Below are 21,980 nucleotides of genomic sequence, written 5' to 3'. Positions count from 1 at the left end.
ATGGCAGATATCATGGTCGCTAAATAGAGGACTCGTTCCTCTTTATCCTGAATCCCCACAAACACTCACTATGGTTTCCCACATGAGGAAGTGACCGATACCCAAAGTATTGCCATCCAAATTATTTCAAAATTATAAAGCTACATTCAAACATAATCTGGAAATACATAGTGGAACCTCGAGTTTATGTTTTTCAGGGGACCAAGCTGATAAAACTGAAAATGCAGGAAAATGTAAAATCGAGGAAATTTTTTTATTAATTTTCCTAGGTTTGGACCATGAAGATTCAATGTATAATGCAGGAAAATGTAAAATTCCGGAACATAAATCAGGGTTCCACTACTTTTTTCCTTTAAATATTTTTTTTAGCATGACGAAAATATTGCGTGATAAAACCCACTATGACTTCTATTGCATTCATTATTTGGAGTATTACAAGTTCTACAAAGTCTTTTGAAAAAGGTTTCTCAAACTGTTGACACTCGTAAGTATTTAGAGCAATAATTTACACTTTCTGAAAAAACCTGTGGGAAAACCCCCAACCCTGGTTTTGGATATTTAACGTCTTCTCTACTGCTTTAAGTTACTTTCAACAAGGATGAATTATGATCATTATAAGTGGATGAATCAGTTTATTACCCAATGAAACACAATCGTTCAGACTTTGGAATGTTATGATCACCACATGTAAATTTTTCAGTCTACTAAAGTTTTTCTTTTTAAAAAACCCACACTGGAGGAGCTTATTCAATTTAGGGGACACTGTTATTCACCTACAAAGGTACTTCCTTTCGTTTGGAGTCAAAAGAGAAAAAAATACTGACTAAAGGAAAAAGGATGATTTAAAAACATGCAAAAACACAAGACTTGTGCTACTGAAATAACAAAACCAGTTAATACTGCATGGCAAATTTTGTTGTTCAAAACATGTCATTTTAACATACAACAAATCCATTGTCATTTCTCATTTTGGAGAAATGTGTGTGTTACATCTATCTTGTACAGTAACACAAAAATCACATCCCTATTTCACTGGAGGAAGGCAGTTTGTTTTCTACTAAAAAATTTGAAAATAAATATGCAAAATTCACATGCCTTGTTATTGATACTTCTTTACACAAATGATCAAGCAATTACAATTATGAAAAATCACACTTCATTCTTATTCCACCTAGATATATTTTTTGTTATTTTTTTTAAATAGCTATTAAAATCTAGGCCTCCAAGGTGGAATACGTAAGAAAAAATGTCCACATTTGAAACAATTTCCTATAAAAATATATTTATAATACATACAGATATACAGTTCACACATCCAGTCTAATCACCCCAATATGGGGTTAATGAACATTTACATTATGACAATGACAAATATACACTGTACTAGTCAAAACTACATAGACTGTGGCAAATTAATAATCCAAGTCCATTGGATTCACTTCCTATTTCATTCATAGTGTATGCAAACTACCATCATTTACATAGAGAAGGACGTATGCTCATTACACAAAATGTGCTGAAGCCTTCTAAGTAACTCTTTTATGGTATGTTATTTAAAAACTTTTTTTTTTTCAATAATGACATTAAATATCAAAATTAGACATAAGAAGGTTAAGACAGCTAATCTGCAATCACCATCACAGCATGCAAAGGACAATTTTTAAATAAATGTTTACAAAAACTGAGACAATCAACAATAAACAGTGACGACATATCAGACAGAACTTATTTCTACCAACAGTTATTGCATCTTGAGATGCACTTTAAGTAATTGTTTTCAAAACTTTGGGTACAGAAAAGATGCACAAAAAAGATTATTCATAAATAATGTCAACATACAATATTTGTACAGGTTCCTGATTTGAATCGAGTCAATAATGTGGCTTATTTGGTTACCTAAGCCACCAACGCACATATTTACATCTACCCTGCCGATCATATTCAATGAAATAGTTTATAAATACTTCCCACAATAAATACCCTCCCCCCTCAGTTTAATTATGGAAAATTTGATTTTCCTTGGAACAATCGATGTTTGCTGCCAGTGGCATAGTACTTACATACCGATCAGTTATACAAATAACATGAATTCTGTATACAGAGAATCAATGCTTGCTGAAATGTACATCAACAATGAAGTTTTATCACCCTTGCCTCTACTTGTCCAGCTTTCTGTGAAAATCTGAGTCATATCATTCCAAAGCCCAAAGGATGAAAAATAACATTGGAGGAGCATCTGTTTGAAATGTGGATTTTGCCCTTTTGGCACCTGCTAAAAAAATAATAAAAAAAATATCATGGCAAGACTTGAAGTGGATTACAGAAAACTGGCCTTCTCACAGTCTGTTTTCTTATACAACGTAACTAGAATCGGACACACTAAAGCTACAAAGAAGCACCATACTTCAAAATATTAAAGAACAAATTTTTATGTCACTGCCACTCCCCTACAATGCTGTGTATGGTCTTTTGTTATTTGCATCTCATGTCTCAGTGGTATCATTGTTTTACCACTGCTGCTCTCACATTTTCTTAAAACACCACAATTCCAACTTAAAAGTTATGGGTAGGGATTAAGTTGCTTTTATCATATTACAGATAAACCTTTTCTTCAAGAGTTTCAAATTTATGGCGTGAAACAAAATAACTAGTAATTACTTTTGAATCAAAATAATTCTCAAAATGACAGCTTCGTTGACATTCTACAATCTTATTGTAAACATTTTGTCATGTTACTTTTAGTTTTTTCTAGAAATAAAGGAAATACTTGGTACATTACAGAAATCTCTGTATTGTTTCAAATTCACCACAACAATCTAGTGAATATTCTTTGAGAACACACATTAAATGCAAATTATCCTTTTTAAAATCAACTGCCAACATTCGTTCTTGCATGTGGTCATTTTCTAATGACAATAAAAATCATGAGATCAGTTATTTAAAAAAGTAATGACTTAGTTCATGCTGGCATTTGTAAAAGATTATTGCAAAATAAATATGTAAAACGTAAACAAAGAGGACTTTCATTATACTAACATTAATGCTTGAATTCCATAGAGTGATTCACACCATCTTTCTCACAACCGGCATTAGCAATTATCTTGCTGTTACTGGCTTGACCTTTTCCAATGCAAAAACAAAACACACTTGCAATTGTTAATACTCAATAGCTGTACAAGGCATTCATTATTAATTATGCACTCGAAAATGTTACAGCCACATTTTACATTACAGATGTTCCAAAATATACTCATCTAGTGAAACTTATATTGCTAAGATGGTGAGTCAGTCTGAGTTTGTGTAGATATAGTGTTTGTCATAATGGCTTGTGGTGGCACAGCCGTAGTAAATCCACTTGAACACGTATTAACTAAACTTGTTCCATCACTAGTAGAAAACACAACTGTGGAATCAACATTGTTCACAATATCACTCTGTTTCACCTCAGTTGCAACCTGAACAGGGAGCTTAGGGTTCGTCACGAGGGTCTGGGCCTGCTGAATCAACTGTGAATTCACTATGTAGCCGTTCTGATATGGAATGGAGGTGAACACAGGATTCACTGCGTTCACGATTATCTGACCAGGACTCATTGTATTCATTGCAATACCTTCGGATACAGGAATCCCGGGTGCGATGACTTGGGGGATTATCGTACTAGGAACTTGTGAAATACCACTGGGGAAATTAGACCCTGCAGACACTTCATTATTGAACGTGGTACCTGCCACTAACTGAGGAGTCAAAACGAAATTCCCCGTTGCCGGGATAAGCTGGGTTTGTACAAGGTCTGGGACAAGTTGAACACCAGGAGCAGCTGCAATACTACTTTGAAGAACGGTCCCGTCTGCCAACTGTTGTTGCAAGACTGTCCCATCTGGAAATAAATTGTTTGAGACAACCTGTCCATCAGGGCTTTGAGCAAGTGTGCTTGCCAGATTAGCTATCACGGCATTCTGGCCCATTCCACCATCCAATGTTGTAGCAACCTGTATCATACCTGTCTCCCGATGCATGAGATTCTGCCCAATACTGTTTGCCACGTTATGACCATTCCCTATCGCATTATGCATCATTCCTCCAACTACCGTTGGCTGACTAATACTCGACACCATACTCGGAGCATGCACAAATGTGTTTTGCACACTTTCCGTCAATGCAGGGTTCACTATTGCACTCTGCACAACTGGGTCAGAGTTAACACTACAGTACACTTGTGACATAGTAGTCAATTCCCCTGAAGGCATTGAAGTAGCTATGGAGTTTATGTTTTCTACCGGCATGTTTCCCTGTGCTATCTGAGATAATGTATGTTCATCAATATTAGCATTCAATATACTTTCCTGCAGTTCCAAATCTGAAAGTCCCTGGGTTTGTGAAAGTTTTTCTAACGATTTTACATCTTTATCCACAGCCGCCAATGCCCTCTCCAATTCTTCAGTCTCCTCTTTGGTAGGCTCATACTCTCCATTCTTTCCTTCTAACAACATAAAAGAAATAAATAAATGAGAATTACTCCACACTTCAAAATTCACTATTGAACAATGCTTGTTTGAATTTAATCAGACATTGATTTATTTTAATAAAGTATGTTCTGTGAAAAGTATTCCATGGAAAATTTGAGCTTGTTTAATTTGCTACTGTCGTACAAGATACATGACTTGTGTGAGAAGGCATGCTATAAATTTTAAAAAAATGCATTTCTTCTTCGAAAATTTCAATTAGGTATAATGTACCTAAGGATGGACCAATATGAAATTTTAACAAATACCAATAAAGTACCACTATAAAATTTCAAATATTCCTTGAAGAGCATTAATGGTCCATGGTTCACAATTTTGCTATTCTTCTCATTGATATATAAATTGTTTGCTATTCTGACAATCACATATTATTACACTTGGTGAGTGCATATTATTACACCTGGTGAGTGCTGAATATATGTATTTGTGGGGGGAATATGGAACTTGTTGAACAAATTAAAAACCATATCCATATATTTAATATGGTGAAAAAACACTACCAGTATTGCTGATTTAAATTCATTTTCACATGCACCTTGGATCTATGCATATCGAAAAATTCAGATTTCCAGTTTCCCATCTAATTAGAATTAATTCACTTGACCTTCCCAGTCTCAATAAAAATGTGTAATGAAATTAAATATTTTTTAACTCGTTGCACTTCTGCATGCTAAAATTTTTCAACTAAGAGTTTTCTGAAGAAAAAAAAACAAAACAAAAAAACATTCCCCTTTTCTTATAGGACAATGTTCTTAGCTTCAAGTGCAGATATTACCTACCTGTAAATAAGTCATTAAAGGCATCTGCAGGTATTTGGTTCAAAACGTTTGTAAGATCATGCTCCTCTAACAATCGAGATGCTTGACTGGCTAACTCAGCAGTGTCCAATGGCAACTCCAAACCCCTGTCATCACTCATGGTGTCAGGCGAAAGAGGTTCCTCCGGGAGGCTGTTCTCAAACGTTTCTGTCCTTGTGTCCTCTTCAATGTCACCTGAATACAGCAATGAATTTCAGTATTAAGTAACTATAATGAGAATTAAATATCAAATCCATGTCTTGAATATTATAAGTATCCATTGCAAACTACCTATTACAAAACAATACAATAAATCTTGTTAAAAACAACACAAAACACACAACAGCACGATACAAGACACTTTAAAAGTTTGTCCAAACTTTCGACTCCATCTCGGAGTCATCATCAGGGCCGTCAAGATTCCGATGACGTTCCAGTTGAAGTTCCACTGGCGCTACTCGAGTAGGTCAATGAGGCTCTGGCATCTGGACCCATGGAACATAGCTCGAGTAGCTCAACCGCGTCCCTTCCGTCTCCTCTCGACCAGCCCTGGTGATGATTCCGAGATGGAATCGAAAGCTTGGAAAAACTTTTAAAGTATCTAATAATGAGTAATGCTACATACAGGTAGACAAACAGATTTTATGCGTATTATTGTTGTTATTAATTTTGTGACACTTAATACTTCTGTATCATATTGTTGTACTCTATTTCAATGATAAACACAGACTATAAACAAGCATAGAACGGTTACAATAATAATATCCCAAAATGCCAGCTTATGATTTTTAGTATCTTGAGGTTTACCTTGTTCTTCCTCTTCTGCTGTCCCTGGATTTTCTGGACCACTAAGCCTGTCAGCAGACTCTTCAAGACTATAGTGACTTGCATTGTCCGCAGGAGATGATACCTCCTCCACATTCATATCTACCAAAGTAAAAAGTAATATTCATGATGGAAGTGTTAAATGAAGTTTTATTATTGCATATGTAAAGTTTCGCAATGTGGAAACATAAAACTTTACATATGCAATAAGAAGTGATAGTTTTAATTATGATACAAAAGGGTTCAAATGTTTATTGTAAAAAGCCTTATACTTGCAGTTGCATTAGCAGTTTTAAAATATAATTGTCAAAAATCAATACTAGAACTGTGGAGCAAAACTAAACATATCCAAGTACATCGATATTCTGCGCTGACTGAAGGAAAAGTGAATTTCAAACACACACCCCCCCCCCACCCAGCAAAGTCGAACAAAAAGGTTGCAATTTGTAAAAAGCAATTTTACAGCAATTGCAGGTTCAAAAATAATTTAATGTACCTCAAAATTTCATATGCCATTCTCCATTTATATGTAAGCAGTTTTGATGAAGAAAATATTATGCTTATTGAAATAACATCTGATTAGTACCCATCAGCTGGGTACACTTGGTGATATAAAATTTAAATTACACATTATCTTCAGAGGTAGGCTTGAAGTTGCAAAATATTTGGACATATTCACAGAAACACATTTATTATTGGTAAATGGAAAAAAAATAGAACATTTTAGCTGAATCTTGTGAACTGTACACTGATGAGCAATTACATTATGATGACCACCCCAACCCGGAAATATTTAGCAAGCCTGGAGTGTGGAAAGTAACACGTGACATGCTGGCAGTATGGTATATATTGGGTAGGTCTACAGGCTCGCTCTTAGTAGTGTCTCTGTCATCAGAATGGGAAAAGCGGCCGATCTCTCCTAGTTTGATAGAAGTCAAATTATGATGGCACAATGCTCAATGTTTTGGTACCAGCATCTCTGAAACGGCACGGCTGTTGTCAGCACATATCGAAAATGGTGCAAAGATGGGCAAACAACGACATGTCGTCCAGCTGTGTGTTGTCATCAGCTCATTCATGCCAGAGACCAGCGGAGGCTGTCACACATTGATCGGAGTGATCGCAGGGCCACAGTCCGAGAAATTGCCCACAGGTACAACATTGGTTACCAGGACATTGGTTCGCCTTGGAGAAGCGTGCTACATCACCACCGCCCTGCAGTGTACACCAAACTGGAGGATCTGCTGTTGCGCTTGTGGCATGAGATACCCTAGGATACCTTCCGCCACCTCGTTGAATCGATGCTTCACCAAGTGGACATGGTTCTGCAGGCTAAAGGTATTTCTACACCATATTAGGTAGGTGGTCATAATGTAATGGCTCATTGGTGAATTAAATTACACTAAATTCTATGTGCAGGCATGAAATGGTAAATTCAAAAGTTACTTACCAGCATCTTCAGATTGCTGAGGCACAGATAGATCTAGAACAGATGATTCAGGTGACCTTGACCGAACATTATTTATTCGCCTTTTCTTCTTCCCTCGTTTACCTGGACGGGTCATAGCTGAGGTTTTAGCCTTTTTTCTGGCTTTCTTTGGTTTTGTTTCTGCACACATTTTGTCATAGTTGTCCTGTAAAAAAGAAATGTCAAGCTTCAATTTCCTTGGAACTACATATCCAACCTCTGTCAAAAATAAGAAAAAAATTCCAACACAATGTTAAAACATTGCTAATTTTATGATCTTTATTTTATTGTACGCACATGTACGTGTACACACACACACACACATACAAACATATCAAGATTAGGTAATAATGTTGATATTTTTGGCAGTAATGACATTGATTACTCAGTGTGGGGTTTGCACACAAAAATAATTTGGCTCTTATGTCTCCTTTGAGACATAATATGACAATGAAAGAAATGTCATTTAAGATTTTTAACCCAGAGCCATCAATTGGAAAAGAAAGTTAACCATGAAAATAAAATAACACTTTTATAATTTACAGTAAAATCTAAATTTCAAATAAAAATGGGATTAATGAATAAACTGTTATTACACCACTTCATCTTCATTATATATTTGAAGGTAATTAACAGAGAAAGTTCACCGTATTACTATCACTTATCTTCCAATCAAGTGTCAACACCAATCTCGTTCCAATATGGCTAATTGTTTATTACATATTACTATACAAGGTTGGTACGATTTTTTGATTGTGAAGTTCCTCGACATTTCTAGGTTTTCCAGTCCAAAAATGATTTTTTTTTCCAGACATGTTTATCATCATGATTTTTGCTTTTGAACCTTGTGTTTTTAAATTAATAATATAATCCATTAATTATTATGAATATTCACTTTCACATCTTCTTTTTCTTAGCAAATTTCATTCTACACACTACACACACAAGAACGCGTGAAAATTCGAAGAGTAAAATGTAAAATTACAATCGGCATCAAATGTATTGGGTGCTACAATCATGTGCATCTAGCCTTCAGACTAAGGTAACAGAAGTACATTATTTCACCAGAACAGATCTCCACAATATAAAAGAACAGAAAAAGTTCATAAACCATACAGAATTTTTCATTTTCTGGTGGATTTATAGCATCGTAGAAAATGCTGCTTTTTTCCTTACATTTATAAGTTCAGATCATCTGGAGAAATTTTTGTTACATATAGGATTTCTATAGGAAATGCCAACAAGACTAAGATTTTGTATTATAAAAGTGAAAATTTATTACAGAAATTAGAAGGAACCTTAATTTTGCACAAGACTGAGAATCATAAGAATGAAAGAAACAAGTTTCTAAACTGATTTTTTTTGGGAGTGGAATCACAAGAAACAAATCCAGAAGTGGAAGTGAACTGCTTGTTCATTTTGCAACTTTTTCTCTTGCAGACTCTAAAATGCATGTAAATTCTAGACGATCTGCAAAATTCCGTGACAAGCCAAATTCCCTGTTTTCCAGACGTGTAGCAACCCTGCTATATTATAAAGCGAATAAAAGTGTACAATGGAACCCCGATTTTACATTCCCGGATTTTCCCACATTATACATTTAATCTAGATGGCCCAAACATAGCAAAATGCTGTAAAAATTTTCCTCGATTTTACATTTTCCTGCAGTTTTTAAAACTTAAAAGTTTTTTCAGCTTGGTCTCCTGAAAAAACAAAATCAATGTTCCACTGTACTTTCCAATACATAGTCGGTTTTCCTTTGAAGTTGTATTGCACAATAACATGTAGATACAAAAATGAAACCTTAAATTCATAGAACAACCAGCCTCTTACATAAAAAAAATGGGTGGAGGTGGGCCGTGGAAACTAGGTAACTGGCATACAAGAAACAGATTTCATAAGTAATAAAGATATGGATATTTTATATTTTATAGAAGTGTACATGGAACTGCTGTATTAGAGCTGGACAATTTTGTAGTCAAAATATCAGAATTTTAACACTTGTGGCACATATACATCTTCATCAAATAGAATCACACTACAGGTAGATATTTTTATTATTCTTACGTTTACAGTTATAGAATGTATGTAACTTCATAATGAAAAGGAAATTAACTTACCCTTTTCCTCGCATGTTCTATACAAAGAGGTAATTCATGGCAGATATCAAAAACAGGTACACAGCACTGGGTATTATCAGAAAACTTGGCCGTACAGTGTTCAAATAAAAGTTGGTCAACATTGTACATGATGTGTCGAACACAATGCCTCGTACAGGGAAGAGCTAGGTTTGTACATTCGTCATCCTCACCTTTCCTGTAACTGCATGCTGTTTTGATCAGCATTGTCATCTTTGACCTGAAAATAACAAATATAATTTACATTCTTAATTGGGAAATGTTTTGTCTTTGTTCTATTAACTTCTATTATAGAAGCACGCCAAGCAACATAAGTTCTAACGAGGATGGTGGCAGTGGCCACCAAAATTAATAAAAATAAGAAAAAAACAGTTTTGCAGATAAAGTGAGTACTAGAGTCTCTGTATTTATAATTTACATGTTAAATAATTGTTACCAAGATTTAAGCACTGCAACGAAGATGCTAATATGCGAAGTAAAAATATTTTATTTGTATGGCAATTAGATTCAAATTGATACCAGTATAGGTATTGTCCATGTTACCAGTGTGTATATGAACACTGATTTGTTTGAATGTAAGCACAATATTACTTCTGATGTATACTTTAATAAAATATTCTTGATATTTCGATAAAATATTCTTGATATTGCACTCGCGCTAGTTTTATGCCTGGGGCCTCATGAAGCGGATTTAACTCACACTACCTTGGGAGCCTAGTGATGCACCGGCAATTCACGCTACTGTGCTATAACATACATGTTACGTCAAGAGTGGCTCTGTGGACAAAAGTTTGCAGATGGTTTGTGAAAATCTTATTTAGTGATGCTGTTATTGTTACAATTAATACACTTCATCTAATCGTCAAGAAACATATTGCTTTCAATGTTTTTATTATATTCTTATAATAAAACATCGTGGCCCCAGGGAAATTTCTTTTATTCTATTGTGGCAATCAAAGTGTTAAACGTGCATTTTTCAAGAGCTATGTGCATTTGTATAATCAATGTAGCTCTTGAAAAAGATGCATGTTTGACGCATTCAACACCAACAATACATAAAGTAACAGAAAGATCGAAGTTCATAAAATCTTATATCTAGTCTATATCCTAACAGCAACACATCTGTTCATGGGTACGCTACAAATCAATCAGATGAAACTGAATGAATGTATGAATATTAAGCAACTGGATTTTGCATTAAAACAATTCTTTAACATATTCTTCATAAGTGGGTATATTCACCTTATTGTGGATAGCCATATGCAAAATTTACAAATAAAATAAACAAATCTCATGCATTTTTGGCTGACAACAGCAAAGCAGTTTTAATCTCAATCTTCTTGTTATATCAATTTTCATGAAGAGTTGCAATATTGCCAATCAAAATAACTAAAATACTTGATTTGTTTGCAGTCTACTGATTTTGAACCATATTAATATGTTTTACGTAATGCATATTTTGTAAAAACTCTGGGGGGGGGGGTAAAGTAAAGGTGGCCAGGGGCATGGTGCTGATCACATCATCGGCCGTGATCAAGAAAGTGTGGGTCCTAACTCCACACCCCCTATACGTCTTCATGCTGTGGTGCAAAGCACAGGGCTCACTTTACCTTTCTCTAATCATATAACGTAGTAATTTTCTAATCTAAATAGTTGCTCACCTATTCTTCACTTTACGATGGTCTTGTTTCCCTTTAATTTGAAGGAAAGCAGCTGCTTTGTTTGGATGCTTGCGAGCTGCCTCCACAACAGCATTCACAATATTTCCTTTTGTTCTCTGCTGCACATTTGCTGCAAGTTCTGCATTACAATACTGGTTATACCTCCTTCGAAATTCAGCCTTAACTTGACTTAGCCTATTCGACCGCACATAAGAGGACAAGTTGGTCCCAGATCCATCAGAATCCAAACGAGAGTTCTTTGTACCTTCATTATGCCTGCTATGAAGACACAATTCAGAAAAACGACCTGAGTCTTTGGTGCTAAATGGAAGAAATGGAGGTGAATCTGGTGGTGTTCCTTCACTTTCCATTGAACTGTAGAACCAATGCCTTTGCACCAGGCTCTCTGCCTCACTATCACTGTCTTCGCTCTCTGATACTTCCAACCCTGTAAGTTACAGTGAGATGTTAAAAAAGTACGAACAATTAACAATTGTATGTACCTTGAGTACATTTAATAATATATATGAATACTAATATGATAAGATCACATGATATTGAGTTATGGCAACTGGCCGTTCCATAAGTGCTTTGGTGTGTTTCGTGAGGTTCATTATGCTGTCGACAAAACCTAACACACATCAAATTCAATTACACAAGATCTACTACATTAAATTTTTGCAGAATTAAACGAAGAAGCATACAGAGGAATCTTGACTTTATGTTTTCTGAATTGCCAATTCAACCTTCATGGTTCACATAAAGCCCCAAGTTACAATTTTTTTTCTCTGATTTTACATTTTCCTGCATTTTAAGTTTATCTGCCTTGGTTTCCTGAAAAGTTTAACATTGCAGTTTCACTGTATTTACAGATTCCAACATCCTCGGCAATCATTTCTTTCTGGAGGACTGTTTGTACTTTTCTGATGTCAATATTTTGGTTGCTACAAAAAAGTATTTCATGATATCCTTGAGATTTTACATGGGTACAGGAGCAGCTATTCACATTTACTAGAAAGATATCAGATGAATGAGAGCATTACGATGTTCCCAACCTCCACTTTTTCCCCTACAGAACAATACAACATTGTATTGAACATGGATAAAATATAATGTGTACTTTAGGACAAAACTTTTAAAAGTAAGAAATATTGAGCATCAGAATCAGTTTAAATGTCAGATTTTTACGGATTCTGGTATCCAAGTTTCTGTTGGTATTCAAATACAGGAAAACCTCGTTAATACGATATTGGTTAATACGAAGTACCCTTTAATCCGAAGTTCTTCCCATTCCCCAGCCGATAAGATAGGATTTATAATGTATTTCAGTACGGATAAATCGAAATACGGATAATTTTTAATACGAAGTTGTTTACAAGACCCTTCCGCAAAACTGGTTTCGCTTAATTCGAAGTAGACACCTGCGTAAGTCGACAAGAGAAGATCGAATGTGGAGAGAGCTTGGACGTTATTTTAACTTCACATGTTTCCTTGACCTAAGAGCTGCTGACAACTCGAGGGAAGCAGCCCGAAATGCCCGCTGGACATTGACATTCTTTGTCAATGTGCATGGGAAGTCAAGCTCCTTCCCCGCTGAATGCGCCACCTTGGAAATATTCGCCAGTGCTAGATGACAAATGCGAGATAAGATCGCACGAATGTTCCAAAATACAAGACGCGTGCCGCCTGGAAGTCTCACCCATCTGTCTAGCTCTGAGCTCGAGATACAGCAATTTCCTGTGAGCGAGCAACTTTTGGCCTGGTAGCCGACAACTTCCGGTAACCACTTTCATTAAAAGCGTGTTCTTTGTGCCCTGTAGAACTTCATAAAAAAAAGGGAAACTGTTAGATAATCAAAGCCGCATAGGCCAACTAAAGATCGTCAACCCGCTTAATGCGTTGTCATCTAGGTTTCCCGCAAAAGTTGACGTCGATCTTACGTATGTTGCAACTTCAGTTTCCCGCTTCATACGTTTCCCAACTGTGCCGGTCATAAAATTTGCCACGGCCACGATTTTCTTGCTTGTGTGTGCACACTGGCTCCTTTCCTTTGGCGTCTAAAAAAAAAGCAAACAGTTATGAATACCTTCTTTAAAACGAACAAAAACCGCATGATAAGTAAAAGAAAAGTGAACCCCTTCCTTCTCCTACAACAGGTTATTATCCGCCACTGGTGTGCATGGTAATGTGATAATTGCAGAATTCAGGTCCCTCTTTCTTGTTTGAATGCAGCTGTCTGGATAGGAAATATTGCCCGTATTATTGTCTGTTGCATGGTAAAAGGTAATTCAAGGATCATTTTTTTTTCACACTGCTGATAAAAGTTCGGTCTTTGACAACTGCGTTATCTTTAAAATGCCGATGATTTCCCTTCTGCCACCTGCTGCTCTAACTTCCAGCCGGTCTCATTGTGTTTACGCTGCAGCTGGCGCAAGTGTTTAGTCTAGCGTCTGGAAAGCTCTCGCTCGCCGATAACTGCAATGACTCATCCTGTGCGAAGGAATAAGCTTCATTGTTTTGAATCTCACAAAGCCATATAATCCCCGCTTTTCTTCAGAACCATTAGCGTGCTGTTGTTAAAAAAAAAACAGCAATGCTCAATGTAGGAATACCAGAGGAAAAGTTTTGGCGGAGCGAGTGTTTGACCTCCAGAAACCTACAATAAATTGTCGATTAATCTGAAAATACGCAAGTTTCGTAAAGCTTGTTTTTAGTTCAATTTATGCTGATGAGCTAAGCGGGACTAAATATACAGTTTAAAGTGGGATCCAAACCAGAGTGATTATCGAGTGCTGCACTGTTTAATGTGTCCTAGTATACACATTCGGTGCAAACAGATCACAAGTTGTGTGTTTACTTTTTCAGAGTGGATTACAATGCAAGTTGAGGAAGAGTTTGAACTGATCCCTGCAAAGGGGGGGGGGGGGGGGGCGAATATGAAGTTAACTGAAGCAAAGAATACGTGACCTTTTTTTTTACGATGTTTTAGACAGTTCAACCAGAATGAAATTTACAGCCCCGATTTTTTTGTTTTGTTTTGTGCCAGGGAAAGGTTGTGTTCTCTCCCAAGAGAATCTTCTCTTACCAGTTAATTCTGTAACGGACAATGTTCTAGTGAACGCACATAAAATCCAATATTCATTCTGTCCGATTATCTCCCGTCTTTTGCTCGCGCCAGTGTGACTACTGTCAAGATTCTTCAGAGTTTCACTTCTTGCAATAAACGAGATTGTTTTCCTTTCCGTAGGTCTCCGGGCAAATGGGTTTCTTATGAACTAAAATTGTAAGAATTTCGTGGAAGAGCAACGACTTTGCACAATTAAAAGAAAATACCGTTTTTTATAAGACTTTTTGCCACGACATGCATCCCGTGCATAACCGGTTGTATAACTAGGCAGGATAAATGGTGTTAACCGTCTCCTTGGAATCTTTGTGTCCGCGTTAAGCTCCGTGTTCTCATTTTGTGTAACATTTTTTACACTTTCTTTAAAACATACAATATTATTATATAGTACATATAAAGCTTATTTTCTGAGCTACCACCAAGTATAAAACATCCTTTGTGGGGGTAATTTATACTCTACTTTATTTACACCTGAAAACAGGCGACATATTGAAAAGTTTGGATAACTCGAAGTCGTTTAATACGAAGTTGACATTTTTTGGTCCCTTGAACTTCGTATTAACGAGGTTTTCCTGTATCAGAAATTGGCTTCGGACAGATCTCTGGTTGACATGATATCATCTGAAATCTTACGTAGTATGCAAAATGTGCTTGGTAAAGAAAAAAATGCTTTTATACATCACAATAATTGAACAATAAAGCTAAGAAAATTATAGTAAACAGCATGGAAACCTATCCCAGGTGCTACAAATCATCAATCAAACAAATAGCTCTTGGTATACAAGAGGAAATAACTAAATGAAAGTTGGCAACAAATTGAAGTTTTAGAGGATTTGATATCTGGAACTCTCGTATTCCAATTGTTCTATTTTGAAGTCCACTAAGAGTGAGAATAAATTTCTAATAGTTATTTCTGTCCAAGTTATGTCATCACACAGACATTTATGATAAAAGTCATGCCTCTCCATCTTCCTCTGTAGTTTTAGAACTACACTTCTCTTTCTACTCTATTCCACCTCTACTTTTGTACTGGCTTCAACCTTTCAACCACTTCTTGTGCACTGTATGCCATTATTGTGAATATATTAGCAACTTCCTTTCAAACTAAAATGTAAAGCCCTTAAAAAGCTTGATCAAACAATTCAGATCATATGCATTTACAGAAACCAATCTTACCTAATGGATATAGGTCCTGCTTGTATTCGTGAATGGTATCATAAATCTGCTGCAATCTTGTCAATGCAAACGGTAGCACTTCGGATCTGGAAGAGTCTTTCTGAACTGTGCGTCCTGAACCCTGAGTTTGTGGACCTTTGGTACGACTTCGCTTGGCTGGAATGGTGACAAAACTAGCCTGGGAAACATTGTGGTGTGATCTATACGTTATTGGATGGCGAGATGGTTTCACTGTCTGGAGAGCTGATGGCTGTTGAACAGGAGATGAAGATGTCCTATGAGAAGGGGAAGATGGTGATGGATGATTAAGTCGAGGCTCCTTTTTCAAAGCTGACTGAGATGAGTGTGTTGAAAATATTGATCTATTAGAAAAGATAGTTTTACAAGGTGTACTAGCATTTGGTTCCGATTTCAATCCTAATAATTGTTCTTCTAGTAAGCTTCTCTCTCTCCGTGGCTGCATATCTGCTGTAGTCCTCAAGTATGTCTGAGGTATTTGTAAGTTTTTCTTAACATGGAGGTGGTGTGATGAGTTTGGGCCCTGACTAGATGAGCATACTTTTTTATGTTTTCCTATGACTTTGTTCTGTGCTATTTTAGCTTGTAGTCTATTCATTGTCTTGGAACTTTCATCATCAGAAACTTTGGTTTCACTGGTTCCCACTGCTAGAAGTTTGTGCACAGGCGAATTTGACATTCCAACTTTGGAATTCACCACGTGTGAATTAAAGTTGGGGGAACCAGTTCTCACAGGCAGAGAATGTCCCAAGGAGGCAGACAACGCTGGGTACAACGTGGCCATATTTACACTAGGGATTTGACTATTTGCATTACTGCTTAACTTTACACTCTTTACCTCAGTCTTTTCACTATTGTACACTGGAGCCTTTACACTTTTAGCAGACACTTGATACACTTTCGAAGTCAATGCCAAATTCTTCTTTGAATGCACTGCTGATGCATTCTGATATAACCTCAAAACTTCCGGCTTGGTTACAGGTTCTGGTTCGCTGAAGGCATATGGATCTTCAGGTTCATCACTGTCATCCATAAGTGTGGCACCAGCATTACTCCCAGACTTCAAAAGAGCCTTCAGTCTGTCAGAAAATTTCAGTCTTCCATCCATTGGGGGAGGAGGTAGTTCTTCCTTACTGGGAACCATCTTGTCTTTCTTACACCGACGTTCCTTCTTTGGTGCCATGCCAGCCACCTGCATGTGGCTGTTACAATACCTATAAATGAGCACATTAATACTGTAAATACCTGATCACCATGTTAACAGAATTCAAATTAACGAGAAATAACAGCTCTGCTAACATTCACAGCCCAGTAGAGAAAGAAAATAAAAATCTAGCACCATATGCCTTTTGTATGTTTTTCAGAAGATGATTTTCTTAGTTACAGCATGTTCTAGAAGTTCTGCAGTTTGTGGCACTTGCACAGAAATGTGCTGTTTTAAGGTTACATACCGAATAAAAATGTATCAATGATTTATATATGGTACTATTATCATGATGGTAGATATTTTGTGTACAGTGTGATTTATAAGTTCTGCAGTATTCTAAAAACCGTTAACTTTTAAAGTAATAGGTTTATTACAATGAAATATTGTGTTTCTACACAGAGGAAAATTTAAAATTTTGTTCTCACCATATTGCTGAATCACATGTGTGTAGGCGATCACGTGATTACAAGATTGCGATGATGCAGGAAAAAGCTGTCTGCAGAGGACCCACACCTTGGCCAGCAAGGTCACCAGACCTTAAGCCTTGTGATTACTGGCTGTGGGGACATGTCAAAACACAGGTGCATGGACAGAAACAGACAGATCTTGATGACCTGAGTTCAAGATACGGGATATGATTCACAACATTCCGGACGAGCACCGTCAGAATGCAATTCTCAGATTCAAACAAAGATTGCAAGAGTGTTTGGACGTGAATGATGCCTAGCTGGAGATCTGGTGATGAACCAAACCACATCAAACATTAATTATTTCATTGTAATAAAAGTTAAAGGTTTTTAGAATCCTGCAGGACTTATAAAACACACTGTACACAAAATATTTAACATCATTGTAATAGTACAACACATAAATCATTGATACATTTTTATTCAGTATGTAACATCTTAAAACAGCACATTTGTATGCACACTGAATTAAGGAACAAATACAATGAATTACATATTTTCACAATTCAGTTAAAAAATGGCCAAACGCTTGTGACAAAACTAGCTGCCAAATCATAATTTCTAATTTTATTTTACTCTTTTGTTAAAGTGTTGTTTATAATATTAAATAATGTATAAAAATGTATTTTCTAGTACAAGACGTAGAACATGGTGTGTAATAATAGTTATAAATGTTAAGTTTTTAAGCAAGCAATAATCAAATCTAAATATTCTGATACATACATTTGCACTTCTAAAATAAATGCAAAATGCATATTTGGGACTAAAAATTGCTTCCACCTTATAGGTTCATAAACACATAATATGCTCTTGCTTGTTTGTATCAGCCACAGTTCACAGGAGGAACAATAAGAAATATAAATTTTGAAAATTATATTTGGTACCTGTTCATGTGTGACCAATAGGAACATGATCTATCCAGCATTTGTACTGACAGAGATAAGGAAAATGTTCCCTTTCATCATAATGAAAGATAATTTAAAGCCTACAATGTTGAGAATTACATTTGTTCCTGTATAGGTATTAAAATAGAAGGACGAGTTGATACGACTTTGTACTGATATCGATAAGATTCCCCATACTGACACACTGGTATTCACATTGGCTCGGACATAGTTAAAATGCAACATTACACAAATATTACACTTGTTTATGAGGTAAGGGTAATATTCGGGATAGAAAAGCAGCTTACCTACCTCAGCTGTTCATGATAAGTTTCTTATCTTCAACACTCCCTTCCATTTTTCACAAAAATGTAATGTTACATATTTGAAGTTTTAAATAAGCTTTGAAATTTCTTTAATTTTGAATCAACAGTAATTAATGCTGAAATTTAAGATGTAGTATGTTTAAAACTTCTTCAGAGTGTTTACAACTTCATAAGAACAAAGTTCCCTGACTTTCCCAGGTTTTCCAGACAAAGAACAAAAATTTTCCAAACCAGATCATTACAGCAATTAATGTACATGAACATGTTGATATCAGCCATATTATATGTGACATCATCATTTGTAACATGTTACTGGTGTACCCTGTTGAGAAAATTTGATTTTTTCTGTTACTGTGTATCATATTGTATGTTTCTCATAATCTCTTAAGTTTGTGTTATGTATTCTATTTTTTGTATTTAAATGACTTTATATATTTGTATCGAGTAATGAGTTACAACTATGTTATAACTACAGTATTTATGTGTTCTCTTGGATTGAAATTCATGCACATGTCACTCTTGTTTTGAGCATGTTCAGTCTCAAAATTAATTCATCTGGATTAACCTTGAAAAGATGGTTAATAAATAGATAGAGAAAATTTTTCTCGCTGTAGATCATCAACTAGAATACAGCAGTGAGAATACCTCCTAGAAGACTGGTTCGGTTATTCTCACATACTTCTTGGAATGCCAATTACTTGCTGCTAAAAGCTCGGAAGCTTCATGTGGAACTCAGGGTCTCAAGTCTGGTTATATTTTAATGTATAACCATTCAGTGGGCACACAAGGCACTACATACTAAACTTGAGCCACTGTACCTTATATCTCAAAAGATAGCTGTGTATATCTTTAGTGAACACAAGTAACATCACCAGACTTTGCAACTTATTGAAAGTTAAAGGTTTAGTCTGAAATATTGTGGTATGTTTATAAATAATCATTCATCAATGTAGCTATTTGCCATTACCCAAAAGCAGCAGAAAAGCTAGGTAAAATAAACCAAGTCAATGTAGTTACACACGCACATATACATTTCTTTCTTTAAAATACAATGTTCGTTTCTTTCTCAACTATAAAAAGGTTGATGATGAGAGCAATGAATGCACCTGAAACATTGGAAGCCAACATCGACTTAACCTGGCTGTTAACCCGAGGAAAAAAAAAAGGTGCTTGTATGGCATACTAATGTGTAGCGCCAGAAAAAAGCACCGATTGTCACTAACCTTCACAGAATTATGAGTTTAAAACACAATCCTATATCCTAAAATGGTATTTGTAAGAGGGGGTGAGTGGAAATGCACTTCCTACCCCTTCTGTTTGTACATTTTAACCGCACTGTATTTAAAATCTCTACGGTTGGAGAGAAGTTACCGGAACCCTCCCTCCCTCCTTAATGGGACTTCAATGCCAATAATACTTACTATATCAAACTGAGGTATACAGGGTGGGCCACAAGTCTTCATACATAGGAAATTCAACCATTCAAAAACCTTTCTATCTTCTAATTTCCAGCAAAGAATGTCGCTGAATGTGAAGGAACGCACTGAGGTGATCCTGATAGTGGGCACTTGAAGCTGGAGGGAGCTGGCATATGAATTCAAGAGGATCATGGGAAACATCCAGGGATCACACAGGATACAGTGGACAAGTTCATACAGAAGTATAAGTCATCTGGCAACATTGCAGATCTAGAAAACAGGATGCTGTAAAACAGCTATTAATGAAGCTACATCGACAATCATTCTGGCATCATTTGAGGAAGAGTCAACAGAAGGGTACGAGATGACTGTCGTCAGAGACAGGTCTCTGTCACACCATCATCTCACAAATTGCATCACGTGAGCGAAGATGATTTCAATCAATGGGTGCAGGTTTGTAAGTAGGCAACACAGTGTGAAACACAGAATGCAACATTCATAGCAAGCACCTTGGTCTCAGAAGAGGCTAAATTGTTATGCGCTTGGATGAGTAAATCACCAGAACTTGCATTGAATAAATAATAAGTATTCTAAAAAATATTTAAAAAATGCTAAACTTATTTTACTTACGATTAGTGAGTATGCAAAATTTCCAAACAACGTTTCAGGAATCAACTCATCCCTTCATCAGGTTTCTTCTTGACTAGCGAGATCGCCTCATAGCCACGTCAAATTGAATTAAAAACAAGGATAAAGGATATAGGAATACCTATGGCATAAAAGGAATCCTAAAAGCTTACCCAAACCTGTTAAAACTTCCATACCCCCTAACCCTAAGTAAAACCACAAAAGTTTAAAAGACATTCTTAAAAGAACATTCGACTTGAAAAATTAAAAGACTCACACCAATTCACTTCCGCCCATGAGGGTTCCAGATTGCCTTCTCGCAGAATGCAGGAAGTCGTCAGATTCTACTCTCCGTGGACTGCCTGCAAAGGTGGTTAATGGAAAAAAGGGCAAACGTCGTTATTGCATGGGAGTATGTACGGTGGTTCCACTTGTGTACAGGTTATAACTATTTTTGTTTCAATGGCAAGATTTACATGCAAAAGGAAGGGTTGGCCATGGGGAACCTGATTTCTGGAATTATATCTAGTATTTTCCGACATTACATCGAGAGCGCAGCTATGAACCAAATGAAAGGTGAGATTAAATATTTCAGGAGGTATGTTGCCGATATTTTAATTATAGAAGAGGAAAATGGCTTAAACAAGATATTTAGTATATTGGGGGGACAGGAGGAACGTATTAAATTTACGAAGTAAGAAATGAAAGATTACATGATTAGCTTTTTGGATCTTCGGATTATCAACAATGGAATGGGCATTAGGATGGGAGTTTTCCACAAAGCGTTAGCCGGAGATTTATACATTAATAATGAATCTGCACAATTAGAGAGAACTAAAAACAATGTTTTTCTAAACGTTTTCATAAGGGCAATAAGGTTATGTAATCACAAGGATGAATTGAAAAAAGAGGAAAATTGGATAATGGGAGTGTGCAAAAGGAATGGATATAAGGAGTTTGAGTTGAGGAGAAATCTAAGGAGGGCACGCAAAATTTGCGAGAGTGAGATTAGAGGAAATAATAAGGAAACTGAAAAGGTTGAGATGGAAGTGAAGGAGGAGAGAATGAAGTATAGATATATAGGGATCCCTTATTTCAAAGTGGTCTCCAAGAGGGTTGAGAAAGTAGGAAGGGACTATGGAATTAAATGTGGGATGAAGGCTCCGAGAATATTTGAAAAACATTTCACTGAGAACAAAAAGGGTGGAAAGGCTAGGGAAAATGGCCAGGGGGTGGGGGGAAGAAAAAGGGGTATATAGTATCAGATGCGTGTGCAATAAGGAATATATCGGACAAACGAGTAGAAGTATGGATATAAGAT

The 21,980-nt window shown here is 36.2% G+C and overlaps 1 protein-coding gene across 7 annotated transcripts in view; it reads right to left on the bottom strand.

Moving 5' to 3' along the window:
* Positions 1-908: 908 nt before the first annotated feature.
* The window catches only part of LOC146004004 (uncharacterized), a 51,707-nt gene continuing 30,635 nt past the window's right edge, over positions 909-21,980 (bottom strand). For all 7 annotated transcript variants that reach the window (XM_083142574.1, XM_083142583.1, XM_083142600.1 and 4 more), the window contains 7 exons: positions 15,713-16,944; positions 11,413-11,860; positions 9,734-9,971; positions 7,596-7,779; positions 6,128-6,247; positions 5,303-5,515; positions 909-4,480 (listed from right to left, as the gene is read on the bottom strand). In XM_083142574.1, the coding sequence (XP_082998700.1) occupies positions 3,273-4,480; positions 5,303-5,515; positions 6,128-6,247; positions 7,596-7,779; positions 9,734-9,971; positions 11,413-11,860; positions 15,713-16,944 (3,643 nt within the window). In that variant the 3' untranslated portion in view covers positions 909-3,272. The remainder of the gene's footprint in view (positions 4,481-5,302; positions 5,516-6,127; positions 6,248-7,595; positions 7,780-9,733; positions 9,972-11,412; positions 11,861-15,712; positions 16,945-21,980) is intronic.

Source organism: Lepisma saccharinum, chromosome 1 (genome assembly GCF_977018435.1).
Source record: "Lepisma saccharinum chromosome 1, izLepSacc3.1, whole genome shotgun sequence".
Classification (NCBI taxonomy): Eukaryota; Metazoa; Arthropoda; class Insecta; order Zygentoma; family Lepismatidae; genus Lepisma; species Lepisma saccharinum.
The sequence above is the reverse complement of the archived record's forward strand: the minus strand, read 5'-3'. Positions and strand labels throughout refer to the sequence as shown.